This window comes from Corvus brachyrhynchos, unplaced genomic scaffold (assembly GCF_000691975.1).
Source record: "Corvus brachyrhynchos isolate BGI_N302 unplaced genomic scaffold, ASM69197v1 scaffold31, whole genome shotgun sequence".
Lineage (NCBI taxonomy): Eukaryota > Metazoa > Chordata > Aves > Passeriformes > Corvidae > Corvus > Corvus brachyrhynchos.
This window is the reverse complement of record NW_008236196.1, coordinates 931235-948345: the sequence shown is the minus strand read 5'-3', so window position 1 is coordinate 948345 and position 17111 is coordinate 931235. Positions and strand designations below refer to the sequence as shown.

At 39.1% G+C, this 17111-nt stretch overlaps 1 protein-coding gene across 2 annotated transcripts; it reads left to right on the top strand.

Moving 5' to 3' along the window:
* Window positions 1-659: 659 nt before the first annotated feature.
* SLC30A6 (solute carrier family 30 member 6) lies at window positions 660-15995 on the top strand. 2 transcript variants are annotated; one of them, XM_017740057.1, is made up of 14 exons: window positions 660-743; window positions 3333-3419; window positions 4002-4117; window positions 5164-5206; window positions 7206-7271; window positions 7656-7736; window positions 8949-8984; window positions 9785-9879; window positions 10642-10690; window positions 12489-12608; window positions 12904-13006; window positions 13310-13357; window positions 13933-14001; window positions 15044-15562. In XM_017740057.1, the coding sequence occupies exons 2-14, from the start codon at window positions 3388-3390 to the stop codon at window positions 15539-15541; spliced, it is 1356 nt and encodes a 451-aa protein (XP_017595546.1). In that variant the 5' UTR covers window positions 660-743; window positions 3333-3387; the 3' UTR covers window positions 15542-15562. The 2 variants fall into 2 exon arrangements, with proteins under 2 accessions (XP_017595546.1, XP_008638077.1); XM_008639855.2 differs by having other exon boundaries at window positions 666-743; window positions 4033-4117; window positions 15044-15995.
* Window positions 15996-17111: the final 1116 nt, after the last annotated feature.

The following is a 17111-nucleotide window of genomic DNA, read 5'->3' as shown; positions in this document are numbered from 1 at the left end:
GAGGGTTTTGCTAAAGAAATGCCTTTTGAAGGCTGTGTCCTGAGTGCCCTTAATGCCGAGCACCGCGGCAGGGCGAGGGCTGGCGGTGGGGACGCCAGCGCGAACTCCGGTGCATTCCTGTACGGAGGAATGCTCGTACTGGAAGCAAACCCATCCTTGTAGAATTGCTGTAGTGGAGCATCGTGACAGACTATGACAGGCCTAGGACTACGACAGTCCTAAGCTGTGCCATGGGAGGTTTAGGTTGAATAGTAGGAAGAATTTTTTCACAGAAGGGGTAGTTAGACATTGGAATGGGCTGCCCGGGGGGGTGGTGGAGTCACCATCCCTGGAGGTTTTTAAGGAAAGACTGGACGTGGCACTCAGTGCTATGTTCTAGTTGACATGGTGGTGTTTGGTCATAGGTTGGATTCTGATACTGTGATGGTGACCACCCGTCGGAGCCCTTTCCTTGGATTCTCGCAGGCAGCGAGCAGACAAACGGCGCGGTGGGGCGGCAGACAAGACCCGCCCGTCTTAAAGCGGGCCGCCAGCTCAGCGTGCCGCCGGCTGGGGGGGAACGAAGGGCGGGCGGGCTGTACCGCACATCCCGCGGGAGCGGCACGGAGCCGCAGCCAGCTCCCGGCGGGCGCCGCTTCCGCCCCGTGTCCCGCCGGGCCCGCTCGTTGCCGCGGCGACAGGAACCTCTCCCGCCCCTTCCGGCCTCGCATGGCGCCGTCTCTTCCGCTGCGGGGAGTAATATGGTGAGTGGCCCTTGCTGGGGGCAAGCAGGGAAGGAGGAAGGGAAGTCGTACGTGGAATACGGGGTGAGGAGGCTGCTGGAAGTGCCCGTTCCCCGGCCGGGGCAGCGGCGCCGCGGGGCATCCGGGCTGGTGCGGCCCTTAGCGGGCCCGGGGGAGCGCGGGGCGCCGCTGCCCGTGCGCTGTTTCCTCCTCCGAGCTTTCCGCCCTCCCCTCGAGCGCGGTCACCGGGGGCTGTCGGGGCCGCGGGCGGCCGGCACCGCGGGCAGGGCCCGGGTGGGAGCCGGGGCCGTGGGGGGCTCCTGTGCTGGAGGTGCGTCTCGAACGAGGTCGTCGGGCTGCCGTCTGAGCCTCGAAGTTCTCCTTCAGCGGCACATCAGGGAGCTGGGACTCGCCTCAGGACAAACAGGTTATAGTGCCCTTGCTCCCCGGTGTCGGCGCTGTCACTCTGAGGCTCGCTTCCCAAAGATCTTTTGGGAGCGACCGCCGTGTGTGCGTGTTCATCTGGGCGGCGAAATGTTCCCTTTTCATGCTGAGCCCCGCTAAAGTGACATCGGTATCGATAACAGGTGCTGTCACCTGTTGGCGCAGACAGCGCCGCTCGCTGCAGAAACGCGTCTTGTACAGCGCTTTTAGCTCCTCCACACGGGGACCCTCCGGGGCTGAGGTGTGGGGCAGCCGCCGTGCCCAGCACTGAGCTCTCGGCAGAACTGTAGGATCTAGGGACGCTTTAATGGCAAGGTGCAACACGTGCTGAGTTGGAGCTTGCTTCCAGGGGTGGGCTGTGGCCTGCGTGAGTTTGCACGAGGTCCCCTGTGGCACGGAATACATAGCTCTGATGCACGGCATCCTTTGTAAACAAGGAGGTGTGGCACGGTGCGGCTGGGCGATGGACACCGTGCCAGCAGTGTGGGAAAGCGGTGCGTGTACAGGCGACACGGAGGGCTACGAAGATACGAAGAGTCTGGAGGAGAAGACGTATGAGAAGCGGCTGAGGGCACCTGGTCTGTTCAGCCTGGAGGAGAGGAGACTGAGGGCAGACCTCATTGCAGTCACAACTTCCTTGTGAGGGGAAGAGGAGGGGCAGGCACTGATCTCTGCTCTCTGGTTACCAGTGACAGGACCAGAGAGAATGGCCTGAAGTTGTGCCAGGGGAGGTTTAGGGCGGATATTAGGAACAGGTTCTTCACCCAGAGGGTGGTTGGGCACTGGAACAGGCTCCCCAGGGAAACAGTCACAGCACCAGCCTGACAGAGCTCAAGAAGCACTTGGACAATGTTCTCAGGTACATGGTGTGACTCTTGGGCTGTCCTGTGCAGGGCTGGGAGTTGGACTTCTATGGTCTTTGTGGGTCCTTTCCAACTCAGGACAGTCTATATTTCTTTGTGATTCTGTAACACAGCAGCTTTCATAAGCTGGCAGTCCACTGCCTGTTAGAAAAGCTTTCCAAGGTGTTCTGGCATCCTGCATGTGTCTGTTGAGGATTAAAACAATCATGTAATGATTAGCTAGTAAAGAAGAGAGTAAATGCCAATGTTTTGTCCCAGAAGAGTGAAACTTGGGATCTGTAGTAGTGCTTAAATTTTAATTCATGGCACACTTGTATTTCTCAGATAATATGAAATGCAGCTGTGTTGACAAAATGTCTGGAAGTTAATTGAATTTATTTTGGTGAAGAGCCCATTAGTACGTCTTTTTGCCTTCTGCTGGCAGCTAAGGTGTGATAGCTTAAAATCAAGCCTTACTTAATCCAGCCCCCAAATGCTGCAGATGACAGACCATCATTACAAGTTCACAAGTTACTGTTGCAAATCAGAAGGGCTTTTCATGTGGAAAGTTTACTTCTTTGTGGGGAGAGCAGGAGGGAGGACGACCAGCTAGAAGCTTGGACCCTCTGGGGAAGGGGAGCCAGGTGGCATGGTGGATGAATTTCTCTGGTAGTCTGCTCCCTGTCACGCTTCCAGGAGCACCATGCCCCTCTCTCCCATCTCCACACCAGGACAGAGCTCATCTGCAGGTCTCTGTAAGGTAGGGGAGGGAGCACCTGCACTGACCACAGCTACTGGGTGCATTTAGGTTAAGTCAGAGCCAACATTGTTGGTATGTCTTGTTTTGTTACTGGCCCTGTGGCCACCACATCGCCAGCATTGTTTTTACTTCTGTGGTGGGCTCTCCTTTATAATCTGTGAACAATATTTTCCTGTTTAAGGAATCCATTGCCTTTGGGTGGGAAGTGTGCTTTGATAAACAAATATATTTGTGTTTTCAAACTGTCTGGAGTAGTTTCATCTAAATAAAAGTTAAAACCCACTCTTTAAATGATACTTTAGTATCTTTTCCAGTACACCTGAGTTCTGGATTATGTTTAAATGAAGCTTGATTCTAAGTAATTTGTCATTTTCTAATATAATAACCATGTGAAATGGTTACCAAAATACTGAGTTTAAAGTTTATGTGGTATTTCTAATTAACAAAAAATTCACCTGCATCTTTGATGTAATTATGAAAATAGTTCATAGATGAAGATTTCCTTTATGCTAATTTAAATTATGGTTTAAGTAAAGTTTTTAATTAAACTATTTTTTTTTTAAGGGGACAATACACCTGTTCCGCAAATCACAGAGATCATTGGTTGGAAAGTTAACACATGAATTTAGGTTGGTTGCAGCAGACAGAAGGGTAAGTATTGCTTAAAAAAAAATCATCATCATAATAAAAATACATTAACTGGGATAAGTTAAAATACAGTATTAAGTATATTGTGAAAATTTTTCTTTGGATTTTTCTAGCTGTGCTTAAAATAAAAATCTATCTCTGCAGCTATATTCCTTCCTGTGCATTGTTCCTGTCAATTAGTGTTCTCCAGAATTATACTTGTAAATGATGGGTTCAGTAGAACTGTAAACTGAGTATTTGCAGATGTTTTTGGGACCAAAGTTTCAGCACAAAAAAGGAACCCACTAATACAAGGTTGCACAAGTTGGTCTTCAGAAGTCAGGTGCTGTGTGCTGTAATAAAATGCAAATATTGTAGATGGGTGGGGTTTTTTTTAGACCAAAAAGGTATTTTAAGCATGGTGGCATTCATAAATGAGTTCTAAAATAATCTGTAAAGTTTAAAATAGAATAAGGGCTTGTTGTTCTGAAATGAGTGGTGAATTTTTGGGAGGGAGGAGAAGCAAGATCTGTTTGCATGACCAAATACTGCAATATTGTTTTTTAAGACCAGATTGATATATTTTTGTCTTGTAAATTTTGGAAGGTGTAAAGAACATATTTATTCTCATCAACAGTCCTGGAAGATTTTACTGTTTGGTGCTATAAATTTAATATGTATTGGCCTCCTGCTCATGTGGTGCAGCTCTACAAACAGCATAGGTAGGTGGCTCTCATGTACTGAAACTACAACAAACTACCGTGTGTTTCTTAGCTTGTGAAGTTCCAGCTGACTGAAAAAGCCAAGTCCAGCACTTAATGGAGCTAGAGGTTAGGTTCAGAAAGTGCTTCCTTTTGCTTTGCCACAGTCAGCTTAGAAGCATTTTTCACAGACAAGTTTGGATGGGTGAAAGTCCTTCAAAGTTTGCACAGTTTTTCAGTCCTGCTGGTCATTTGCTTTCTGCAGTAGCTTCTTCATCTTTAAGACTGAAAACCAGTAGACTTTTGAGTTACTAGTCCTCAAACCTGTTCCTTGTATAAGTGGAACCAGTGACTGATACAGAGACCCTCACTTGGAGTTGAATGAGGATGTTTGTAGCGTGGCAAAAGGCTTAAGACTTCTTTGATTCCAAGGAATACTCAGCAGTTGCCAAAACTCTGGAGTGGTACAACACCTGTGTAGTTGCCACGGCAAAGCACAGCACTGTGAGGGCTGCTGTGGGGAAATGAACTACAGATCAGCCAGACCCAATGCAGTTTTGTATGCCTTCTGCTTTTGGATAGGGGCTTTGATGTGCTTCCCATCATCTGTACTGAGAATAGAATGCTTTTTTAGTTTTTAATTTTTTATGCAGGTTTTCTTGCAGTTTCAGGATAGGTTAGAGATGCAAAAAAAATTCTGTTCAACCTACTTTTCACTGCTATAATGCACATGAGAGATCTCTAGCTTTGGTAAGTGATGTGTCTCTGAAAGATCTCCTGACTTTTAAGTACTTAAATTCCTAGTCACAGCTTAGTCACAAATGTGATACCTTTTGTATCTGGGCTTTATTACATGCTTTAGTTGAACTAGGATTGCCTTAATCAACCTGCTTATGATGTTAAATACATTGGTGTCTTTAGAATATTCACAGAGACTTGTTCTATCAGCAGAGGCAGTTTGTGTAGGTAGAAGACTGAAAAGAGCTGCACAAAAGGGGCTTAGAATACAAGTGAGTTTTGCATTAAAAAATTAAATATTAAGTTTTAATATTTACTTTTCTTTACAGCTTTAACTGCTTACACATATTTGACAATCTTTGATCTTTTCAGGTGAGTTTTTTTCCCATTTTGTCTTACTGTTTATTTTGTCGGTATATTTCTATGCATTTAAAATTTACTTACAGGTTCAAAGACCTGTAACTTAAATCATCAGGATAGAAACAGTAACTGGTTTAAATATAGTTTAAACGAATATAAAATTGCACACAATAAATAGATGGTAAAACCCACCATAGCTATATTGAGAATGACCAGTAACTGATCAGTTCAGTCATGGATTTCTCTGTGCAGATGCGTGACAACATAAAACAATATAGCATAAAACTGTTGTCTGGTTGTTCTCTCAGAACATTTTCCTAATGCCATAGTCACTGATTGTGAAGTAACCCTCAGTTTTAATATCAGGAAACCAGAAGCATGTAATTCTATTTCGTAAGCTGGATACCAAGCACTCTGCACATAAGCTCATTAGATATTTTCAGTATTTTTCTTGTTTCCTAACAAAATTATATTAAAACAACTTTTAGTATGATAGTTCTGAATGCTTTTGGTAATATTGATAATACAGACATGAAATATATTCACTTCTTATCTCAGATACAGAATGGTTGCACTGGTTGGGAGGTAAAATGCATATATTTTAAAAATATTAGCCTACATTATTTTCCTTGCTATCTCACTATCTTATAAAAGGTATGGATCAGCTTTCTGAGTTATAATATGTCCACTACGTACCATAACTTACCTGACTTACAGTAAAACATTTATAAATAACATCAGCAAACATGCAGAAACAAAAATGACTTTTTGGTATAGGCACAAAAAAGAATTGATCTGTGACTATTAGAATTGTGATTTGACTTTAATGAATCTCATATTTCTCTTAGAATTTTGTATCTACTGAGTTTTTGTTGTCTTGACTCAAAATACCTTTTTCACCTTGGGGAAATTGAGGAAAGTGTTGATGTGGTATTTCCTATTTGTATAGATTTTTTTTTTCTTTTTCAGTTTTAGGAGAAGGTAGAACACCCCTGGCACTCATATTGTAGGTTAATTAGGGGTTAGACTAGAAGATTATTCTAACTCACAGCAATCTCTTTCAAGAGTTTTGATTTGCTATAAGGGAGAACAATGCTCAGTAATTCTGCTGCAAAAATCAGTTTCTGCTTCCTTTCTTTTTGTCATTTTCCAGGTGGTATATAATAGTCTTACTGAGTATATGAATTTACTGTTTTGTATATGAACAGTATTACTTCCTTTGCTTTTACTTTTATTCTACACAGCTGACGATCAAGTTGTTAGGATGTGATTGTTCATCAGTTGTAGGGATGATTTCTTGATCCAGTGTGATTTAACATTGTTAATTACAAAAGGAGTGCATGAAAGCACAGATGGCACCGAATCCATGTGGATTCCAATAGAAAAAATTGTTCAAAGGGTTCAATAGAGGAAAAATAGGCAAAGAAAACTATACTCATCCTTGAAACATTCTGACTACTACGATGTAGATTCCAAAATACTTGGAATTCTAGATGTTCAATATGAGAGAAAAATTTGGACAGAAGATAGCAAGAGAGACCTGTGGCTGTCAGTGAATGGCCAGATAGATAAGAGCCTGTGTAGGTGAACACAGCCAAAGAAAGTAAATCTGTTTTGGCCATATATGTAGAGAAATTACACTGTGTGAAAGAAAGGCAATACTTGGGCCTGAGACTTATTCTAGAATCCTAAATCTAGTTCATGGTATATCTCTAAAGGAACACTTTAATGGAGAGATTTCTTTGCTTTTTCTTTCACTCTTCTGTCTTACTTATCAGCTTCCTTCTCATTTAAATGGCCTTTCTCAGGTTACAGCATTTCTAGGCAAGTTCAAAAAGCACATGAGGAGTATTTAGAAGTATTTAGAAGGAGTATTTAAGTTTGAGTTCAGCATAAGACGTGGTTGTATTCGTTTGTTTGAGTTCTGGTGGCTCAAGTGTGTATTTGTAGATCATGCAGTTGGTAAAGGGTGCAGTTATTTATCATAGTCTAATTCTCCCCCTCTTTTCAGTTTGGTAACATGTCTAATAAGCTACTGGGTAATGATGAAGAAACCCAGCCCAGTCTATTCATTTGGGTAAGTACTAATAACAAGATGTAGTGTTTGATAATACAATATTTCATTGCCTGGATCCCTGAACAGCCATCAGTAATAATCTCTATGTGAAAGAGCCTAAAAATGAGGAGGGCGAAGACATATTGTAAAGAACAGTTACAGAGGAGGGGGTGGACCGGAAGAAGAACTAAGAAATGCTTAATTTTAAGGTGTCTCTGATGAATGGAATGTTAAAAGAAACTGAAAATAATGCCTATTCCATAAAACTTCCAGTTTCTTCCCATCTGTCTGCTGTTGAAGGAACTGGAAAGAGTAGGTGTATTCTGCTGGTTCTTGCACAGAAAAGATTCTTTTTGATGCGTTGTTCAATGTTCAGTGTTTCTAAACTTAATTCTCAAATTTCAGGTTTGAAAGGTTTGAAGTTCTAGCTGTATTTGCATCTACAGTTCTGGCACAGCTTGGTGCTCTTTTTATACTGAAAGAAAGGTAGGGTTATATACGGTTTTCTTTAATTTTTTAACATATGAGGATATCATCTAGATCAACCAAAAGCACATGCATTCTACAAGTGCTGTATGTAGAGAGATACTTTAGAAAAAACTTAAGATTTAAAAAAAAAAGTATTGCTAAACCTTACTGCTTGCTTGCGTTTATTACACTACATGTTGGCTTTAGATGTAAAGATGGGAATTGATAAGTGTACTTAAAAAGCTCTCTAGGAAAAGATTTAATGGTTTGAAGAATATTTTTTCCAAAAAGTTGGGTAATTAATGCATTTCCTTATGCATCTTGATTTTTTTTTTCTTCTCTTATTTTTGGAAGTCAAAGCAGCTTCATAATATATCAAGGATCTGAATGTTTAAAGCATCAACTTCTTCACTCCCTCAAAATTTGCTCAAGTATTAATTTGCCATACCATCTATGCGTGAAGCATTTGTATTTTGAGAGGTTAGCCTAAAACATTATTTTAGTTTTTAAAGATGAAGAGGCTTTTGTTAACTAACATCTGGAATTTAAAACTGGGGCAGTGTATCTTCCCTCTTTCTATTCAATGGCTCTATTTTCTGTATAAAGGGCTATGTTAACAACTTAGCAACTTCATACTATAAGGTCAGTGTGTTGAACTGACAGTACACTGGAATGAATGAACCTCTGTCAAAATCTCCAAGTTTTCCAACATCAGTCTTAGGAAATTCCACAAACTTAGCAGGTTTTTCTGTTACAGCTGAAGCTCATTTGTTAACTCACTGGTGGGTGAAAAAAGATCTATATCTCCACCACAGTATGCAATGTCTACTTTATTTGACCTTGCTTAGTGTGAGGCTGTAAGTCAGGAATTTCAGACTTAGTTTGTTGTGTTTGCCAACACTGGTGGTGGTGCCAGAAGCAATATTTTTTTTCATGTTCATTTACAAGCATATTTTTATCATGTAGGCAGTATTCATGGTAGCTAGCGCATATGTGGCACAGTTTGGAAATATTTGGGATATCTAAATTACATCTCCTTCGATTCAGTGTTAAATGCTTTCATTGCTTATAAAAGTTGTTGTTTTCTTAAGCAATCCATTTTTTTGCAGCACTGTATCTATCAGTTTTTGTTTATGAATGGCAGCTAATTCTACAGAGCTGTAAAAATAATCTTCAGGTATCAAGGCTTTACTGTATGAATATAACTCAAATGTTCAATTATTTTTGTAGTGCGGAGCGGTTTCTGGAACAGCCTGAGATACACACGTAAGAAATGATTTTGGCATGTAAAATGTGTTCTTGTCCTTTCGTGTTTCTAGTTCTTAATCTAACATATATTAGTTATGCAAGTACTTCCAGTACCAAATTGCTTTTGGTGCCTTGGCATTTGTTTCAAATGATGTGCAAGCTATACTGCAAACAGTTCTTTTCAAGGTACAATTGAAATTTAATGCTCATGCTCTCTCAAATAGTGATTTAACTATATATTGCTGCTTTTCCTAGATCAGTTCCTTTTGTTTCTTGCGGCCTCTAGGAAGGCCTGGTGTGTGGGGGGGAAGGATGCTGTGGTCATAAGCAAACTGAAAGTGTTGCAGAGATGGTGAAGACTATAAAGAACATGGGGAAGGGAAGAGAAGGTTTTATGGGGCAGAAGAATGGGACCTGGAATGTATGTGGAAGTAGTTGTAGAAGAAGGCTGGGGGTGTATGGCATAATTCCATAGAAAGCTAAGCTTCTTAGCTGTGCTGCTGAAGGGACAATGTATTTATATTTTCAAAGGACAGGTACATATGTGTGTGCATATGTGCAATCAGTTAAGAGCTGTTACTCAACATTATGAGCATTATGTGATAACAATAATGTACGAAGTTCAGTGATCTTGTATAACCCTTACAATGATAATACACTGTTGGTTATTAAGTATTACACAAGTTTATCCTGCTTGTTTTCAGCCTCAGTGAATGAAACCAAGCAAAGTATTTTGATACTGTTATTGGTAGTTACAGTTACTTGATTACATGTTCTGTGATGATAGGAAATTAAGACACCTTTTTTCCCCTCCCTAGGGGACGACTGCTGGTTGGTACTTTCGTGGCTCTCTTTTTCAACTTATTTACAATGCTTTCCATTAAGAATAAGCCTTTTGCTTATGTCTCTGAAGGTATGTGATAAATTAGACTATAACAAGAATTGAGAAAAAGATGTTAACGTTCCTATTTTTATCAACGTATAACTTGTCTGGTAATTTTCTTAATAAGAGTGGGTAACAATAACAATAGTGGGTATATATTACTGTTACCTCTGTTAATGTAACTTTGTGCAGTAGAATTGCCATCTGATTTTCAACTCCAGTTTGCTTATAAGGCTCTGAGTAGTATGTAGTCATTAATATGATAAATCAAGTACCATTTTAATGCTGCAGTATCTTTTATTTTCAATCTTTTGAATTCAACCAGTGAAGATCATGTGACAGATACCAGAACTTTCAAGACATTTTATGGATGTATTAATGGATTAAAAATAAGTTAATGCAATAGTTCTTTTTAAAAGCTCTTTTGCCTTTTTCATTGTGAAGTAGGTTTGCAGTCATTCCCGCAATAGTAAATTGTCCTGTTATAATTGTCCTGTAAATTGTCCATAGTTATAAATATATATTATCCATTATATAAAAGATAATGGTTATAACCTCCAATTATATTTGTCTTTAATCAGATTATTATGAGAGTGGATGTTGTACTTGCTGCCTGGAAAAGACAGACTTTGGGCTTTTTTCAAGTGCCAGGGTATCTGTTGAGATATATTTACTCACAGTGTATTTATTGGATTCTTCCCTTAAAATAAAACTTATGTTGACTTTAAAATGTAGTAACTTTAAAATGGTACTTAAAATTGTGGTAACTTTATTACCTTCCTTTTTTTGCAGCTGCCAGCACAAGTTGGCTTCAGGAGCATGTTGCAGATCTTAGTAGAAGGTAAAGCTTTAAATTGTTTTTCAGAATCATTAGCTTCTGGAAGGCAATGTTGGTTTTGTGTGTATAATAACAATTTGGAGGGGTATTGAGGCATAAACTTGTATTAGAACTTTTAGAATAGCTGTACCTACTGTAGGTCTCCTGTATGAACTCCGGAGCAAACACTGTCTCCCATAGTTCCCAGATACAACAATCTAACAGAAATATGTCTTCCTGGGTATCTTTTCTTTTGAGTGTATGTGTTAAATGGATTATGTGTAATTCTCTTTGGATGAGAACAGGAAAACCAGCATTATCCTGTACATACTTGAACTGCATTTTGCAACATGCATTACTGAGTGATATATTTTGTAATAATTTATGTTTATTACATATGTTTATCTGTGGGCTGGACAAATGTTTCAGATGGTTGAGTTTAAATGTCATATATGAAACAGGTTACTCACTGAACCATAGCTATGGAAATTCCTCACCTGTCCAGCAGGAAACTGGAAAGTCTGTGTCTTTCAGGGCTATGAGCAGTGTTGCTCGTTCATCTTGTCTGCTAACTGTCTTGCTTGTATTGGATATCTGAATACAAGATAACACTGTTTGCAAATAGTTTTGTCAGGTGTCAGGAAAGTTTATTTTAATCCATACATGTTCTTCCAAGTATCTGTCAATATCGAAAGAAGAACCAAGTTCTTCTTCTTAAACCAAGTTGTAAAACATGTTAAGTATGCTTCAAAGCCCATCTGTTTCTGTGTCTTGTGATCTTTTTACAGCTAAGGAAAGCAGAGAATGCTGACTTGATAATAGAAGAATTGATTTTGTGTGGGTATAAGATGTTACATCATCAGAACCAAAATCTGCAAAATATTTTTGGAAGACTAATAATTAGGTTGCCCAAGTTTTAGTGTAAAGAAAAAAAAAAGGTGCATACCAATCACAGACAGTAGCACAGTTTTCCTTTTGTCAGTGTGGAAACACAGTGTTATGGGCAAGGACACTGATGGATAACTTGAGGAGGTCCCAAATCAAGAGTACTATAATTTCTACTGGGTTTCGAGATAATCTGTATACAGTGTATATAATACAAAAAAAAAAAAAAAAAGAATTAGTATGGATACAGCTATTTCAGATGTGTTATGTGAAGCAGTGCTGATTAAAAAATACCTGCACCTGTATATAATTATGTTGATTAAAATTCTTACAGGAGCAGGCCAGCACATGATGTCTAAACATAGGTTGGCTTTAACCATAGCAACAAAACATTTCGTGTTGTCTTTGCCTTTCAGTTTTCCAGGACATGACATGCACTTGTATTCACTGGGAAGCACACAAACTCCTCTTGACAGGAGATAGCTATAAATAAATAATTTTCCCAGCATTCCCTCATGCATTTTTTTGGTCTCCTCTTATGTAGCTGGTCTTCTTCCTCCTTTCAGACTTCATGAATTAATTAGCTTTGGCTTTGGGACACTTTTGCACACCAAGGTGGCAGATGGATTGAAGACTGGTGATATGCAAATCCCTCACTACATATATCTATGTAATACCAACATTGAACCCATAAAGTACTTGTGTTGCATACAGCTGATACAGCTGTATTGTAGACCTGTGTTACCTGAAAAAAATACTTGAGTAATTTTTGCTGACAGCAGCCTTTGAGCAGAATTAGTGGGGCCTTTACAGTACTCATCCTATGCTATGGCAGCAGCATATGTTAGAAGTCAAATGGTAATTGTGGTTGTAGTTTTGGTGTTTCGAAGTAATGATGAAGAGCTGGCTGACAGCTGTTTTTTCTGTTTTGTTGCAGTATTTGTGGAATCATCCCAGGATTGAGTAGCATCTTTCTGCCACGGATGAACCCTTTTGTCTTGATTGATATTGCTGGAGCTCTGGCTCTTTGCATTACATATATGCTCATCGAAATCAAGTATGTATAGTTGTTGTTTTAAAACAGTAACTCTTTTTGTATCCAGTCTATCTCAAAATACATTTTTTACATGAAAGGAATGATCTCATCTAGAGCTGCATGTTGTATGAATAGCTTTGCAACTCTACAAATGCATCTGTCTGTTCTCCAAGATGAATGAGTTCAAATGAGATTAGTTTGTGTAAAATTCTGTAAGTGTATATAATTTAAAAGAATGAAAAAAGAATCAAAAGTTCTTCTGCCTTTCAAATATGTAAATAACCAGTGTTTCTTTAAAATTGCTCTTTCTCCCTAGCAATTATTTTGCTGTGGACACAGCCTCTGCTATAGCAATTGCTTTGATGACATTTGGTACCATGTATCCCATGAGTGTCTACAGTGGGAAAGTACTACTCCAGGTAAGGCAGCGTCACACATCAACAGATTTTGTGTTTTCGGTTTTGTTAAACGTCCTCATTAAAAAAAGAATCCCTTAAGATCTGTTTTAAGCTTGCAAATAGGAAGTGTTCCAATGGGAATTTGTGATGTGCTAGAAGAATGTTAAGGGTAGTGCAAATATGCATCACAAAGTCGTAAGAATTTAATGAAAGTGCCATTGGTCTCCTGTGTGGGTAGACCAGACTTAAAGGCTCTCTTACTTAAACAGGGCCAGTTAATCTTTATTATATCTTTTGTCTTTTCTTTTCCTCTTCTTTTTGAAGACAACCCCACCTCATGTGATTGGCCAGTTAGATAAACTTCTTAGGGAGGTAAGTCAATGTATAATACATAGCATACAGTGTGCACAGCTAATAAGCATTTAGGAATGTGAAGAATTTTCTGAGTAGTCGAAGAAGTTCGTTTAAATTATTTTTAAATTTTTTTTTTTTTATCTGCATGTAGAAAATAGGAATCTTGCTTTCCAAGATGAATAGCATCATTTAGGTATCTGGAACAAATCTGTTTAAGTAGTGCAGGTTGTTTTTATTTAAATTTGAGCTACCATTGAAGTGGTTTACAAATGTGAGTTGAAGGAGGAAAAGGAGTACACGCAGCTGTTGAATTACAGCATATCAAGTTGAGAACATACTCCAATATGGCTGCAAGAGTTACTTGAAATAAGTTCCTTAAACCTTTTTTGATGGATTTGGATGTTTAAGGGTAGCAAAAGTGCAGTAGATAAGCATTAGTGACATTAACACATACCATCTGTTCTGTGTATGGAGCTTTTATTTCACTACTGAAAATTATTTGTTATTCAGTTATGTATAAAAGTACATTTCTAAAGAGATTTGAAACTTCTGATTTATTTTCATACTTGTGTGAAATGTTTATGTAAAATTAGGTTTCAACTTTGGATGGAGTGTTGGAAGTTCGAAATGAACATTTCTGGACATTAGGTTTTGGCACTTTGGTAAGTTATGTCTTTATTTTTCTAACCTTTAAAAAAAAGTTGTCAGATACTACTTTAATTTTTAAAATTTAAATAATGTAAGATATTTCTTCTGAAATATTAATTATAAAAAATTTTGATGGAGTCAGTACTCAGTTCTTGTGCTTTATTGCAAAACTTCTCTTCCCCTGTCCTTTAAATTTTTAAAGCTTTGTTACTGGTTAATGTTACTAATGTATACTGCAGTTCTGGCTTAAAGAATGCATTTTTGCAACTGTAGGATTTCTCTTGTGTTTTGGGAATGAAGGGAATCAAAAACAATAGAAAAGATGTTTTTCAAAATGGTGTGTTAGTGAAAATTGTCTAGGAAGAGAGAAGAAAACTGTAACCCTTAATGCACCAAAGGTCTACAGTAGACAGTAGAATCATATGTTTTCAGCATTGCTAGGGGAGAAGGTAGAACAAAATATCTAAAGTTATGTACCAATAATTCTGTAAGCTGAAAGAAATGAAGGGGTGTTTTTTGTGATACAGAATGATCACCCAGAACTTGGTTACTCCTACGTTGATGTAGGTATGTTGTGACAGCTGGAAAACGAAGACTCTTAGAATATTTCTTTACTGATTTCTTCCAGTATGCTACCCTTCCTGAAACAACGAAGAAGGCAGTAGTTCTCATTTTCTGATGTAAAAATAGCTTTCAGTTTACTCTTCTGCCGCTTATGCCTAAATTTGGCGTATGAGGTCTGTCTGCGCCTTGTTCTTCTTTTGAGCCATTTTCCCCCCCAGCTGTTGCCTTTCCTCCCATCACATGTTGTATTGTATAGTTTGGTTCTAAGACTCACTTTTCCTGAATGATGATCTTGATATGTTCATAAGAGAGCAACACATTAGGAAAGATCAAAATGTGTCCTGTAATAATGTTCTTAATTTAGTCAGTAGTCTCCACTGCAAAAGGTCGTTGTATAATTCTCTGCAGAATAACTTACCTCTTCTTAAATGCATGTGGGGAATCTTGACTGGAGTAACAATTAACAGCCAACTTGTTTTTATCACTTCCTAGGCCGGATCAGTCCATGTCCGAATTCGGAGAGATGCGAATGAACAAATGGTACTTGCCCATGTCACTAACAGATTATACACATTGGTCTCTACCTTGACTGTTCAGATTTTCAAAGATGACTGGATCAGACCTACCTTATCATCTGTGCCTATTGCAAACAATATTCTGAACCTTTCGGATCATCACATTATTCCAATGCCATCTTTGAAAGCTGCTGATAATTTGAACCCTGTTACATCCACTCCAGCTAAGCCCAGCAGCCCACCACCAGAATTTTCTTTTAACACACCAGGCAAAAATGTGAGTCCAGTCATCCTTTTAAACACTCAGACAAAGCCCTATGGATTGGGCTTTAATCATGGATCTGCACCCTACAGCAGTGTACTCAATCAAGGACTTGGAATACCAGGAATGGGAGCAGCTCAAGGATTCAGAACTGGTTTTGCAAATGTCCCAAGCAGATATGGAACAAACGCTCGTGGTCAGCCCCGACCATAATAAACACCATTATTTATTGTACTTAAGGGTATTGACTTAATTCTTTTATTACCCAATTTTTACAAACATTTGGAATGTCAAATCATTCTAAATGGCTGGGAACAAGTGCATTGTTCATATTCATGAAGTGGTTAAATAGCAGTTTTTTCTTCGCATCAGCAGTAGCCTGTGTAATGCCACACATATTTTCCAGACTTAAAATACTTTACAAGTAGTTTTTATAGGGTGTCTATTTCTACTCATCTTTTTTATCTCCTTTTCTTTGTTTATCCAAGAATGTATTGAGATGCAGCACAACTCCATTAGAGAATAAAATTGTGACCAGCTTACATTTTTTTTCTAATGAGAATTAGTTACTGAGTGCTGAAGAGCTGAGAGAATAGGAAATGGCAGAAATACAAGTCCCAATTTTCAGAGATGTTTGATTGCTGTATTAAACCATGTTTGGGCCAAATCACAGTTAGTTTTTGGTTGCAAAAATCCATCAGTTTTCATGTTGTGGCCATTGTGAAGACAATCCGGCCTTTCAGATTGTGATTAATTTTGTGATACCATGTTTTTACATTTTTATTGACTCTTTTATAGAAATTCAGATGGTTCAGCAACCATTTCTAGTTGTAAGTATTCCATACTCATCTCTGATATTTCTTACTTTTTGGTTTAACTGCAGAATTATTTAGCAATATACTGGGAAATAAAATACTTAAAACTTAAGATTTTACAAGCACCTCTTTTTTACAGTTAACCCTATTTAGGATACAGAACAGATGGCTATTGTTTCTGAAGCCAGTATTTCATTTTTGACTATGGAGAGTATTCTATGATTTGATTGTGACTTTGTATTTTCCTCTTTGTATTTTTTCTGTAGTTCCAGGGGGAAAAGTAATTTATTTGTATTCCTGGTTTATATCCAGAGTACAGGTCAGTGATCGCTGACAGTTCATGGTCACTGCTGGAGTGCTTAACCTTTGGCGCACACTTGGAATGAGACCACTTAACTTGTCTCTGCTTTTGCATTACTGTTCTGCTGTACACTGAGGTGTCCGTATTTCTCCAGGGCCTTTCTCAGAGAGCTCTTCTCTCTCATTGCTGTCTTTTCTTCCTCTGCTCTGCTAACAGGGAAAGGCCTTTTAGAAATACTTCAGTTTTTTTTCTGTTCCCCTGTGCAGTATCTATGTTACAATTGCTCCTCTGCTCATTCTTCTGCATCTCTTGGCCGTCTAGGAATGGGTTGCCCATTCCTGTGGTTTCACTTGCAACTCAGGGTGCTGTATATTGGCTTCCACCTTGTTCATCTGTGTGCTAAGTCAGTGTCTCCATTTCTGCGAGGTGGTTACAAGGAGCTGTAGTATCTCAGGGATTCCAAGGATACTATGTTACCTGAAGAGAATGGCTTTGATAAAGAGATCTTTCTCATGTAGATCTGAGTGGAGAAAACAGCCTTCCTTTGAATTTTAAAGATCTGTGGCCTCTTCACTGGCTGAGGATTTCTTTTTCTGCATAAGGACACTGCATTCCTCTTTTTTTTTCTTTTTTTTTCCCCTCTCCATGACCTGTGTTTCTTGAGCCA

Coding starts and splice junctions, on each gene's coding strand:
- SLC30A6 (XM_008639855.2), top strand. Junction 10,691..12,488: donor GTTGCAGATCTTAGTAGAAG/GTAAAGCTTTAA, acceptor GTTTTGTTGCAG/TATTTGTGGAATCATCCCAG. Junction 13,358..13,932: donor TAGATAAACTTCTTAGGGAG/GTAAGTCAATGT, acceptor ATGTAAAATTAG/GTTTCAACTTTGGATGGAGT.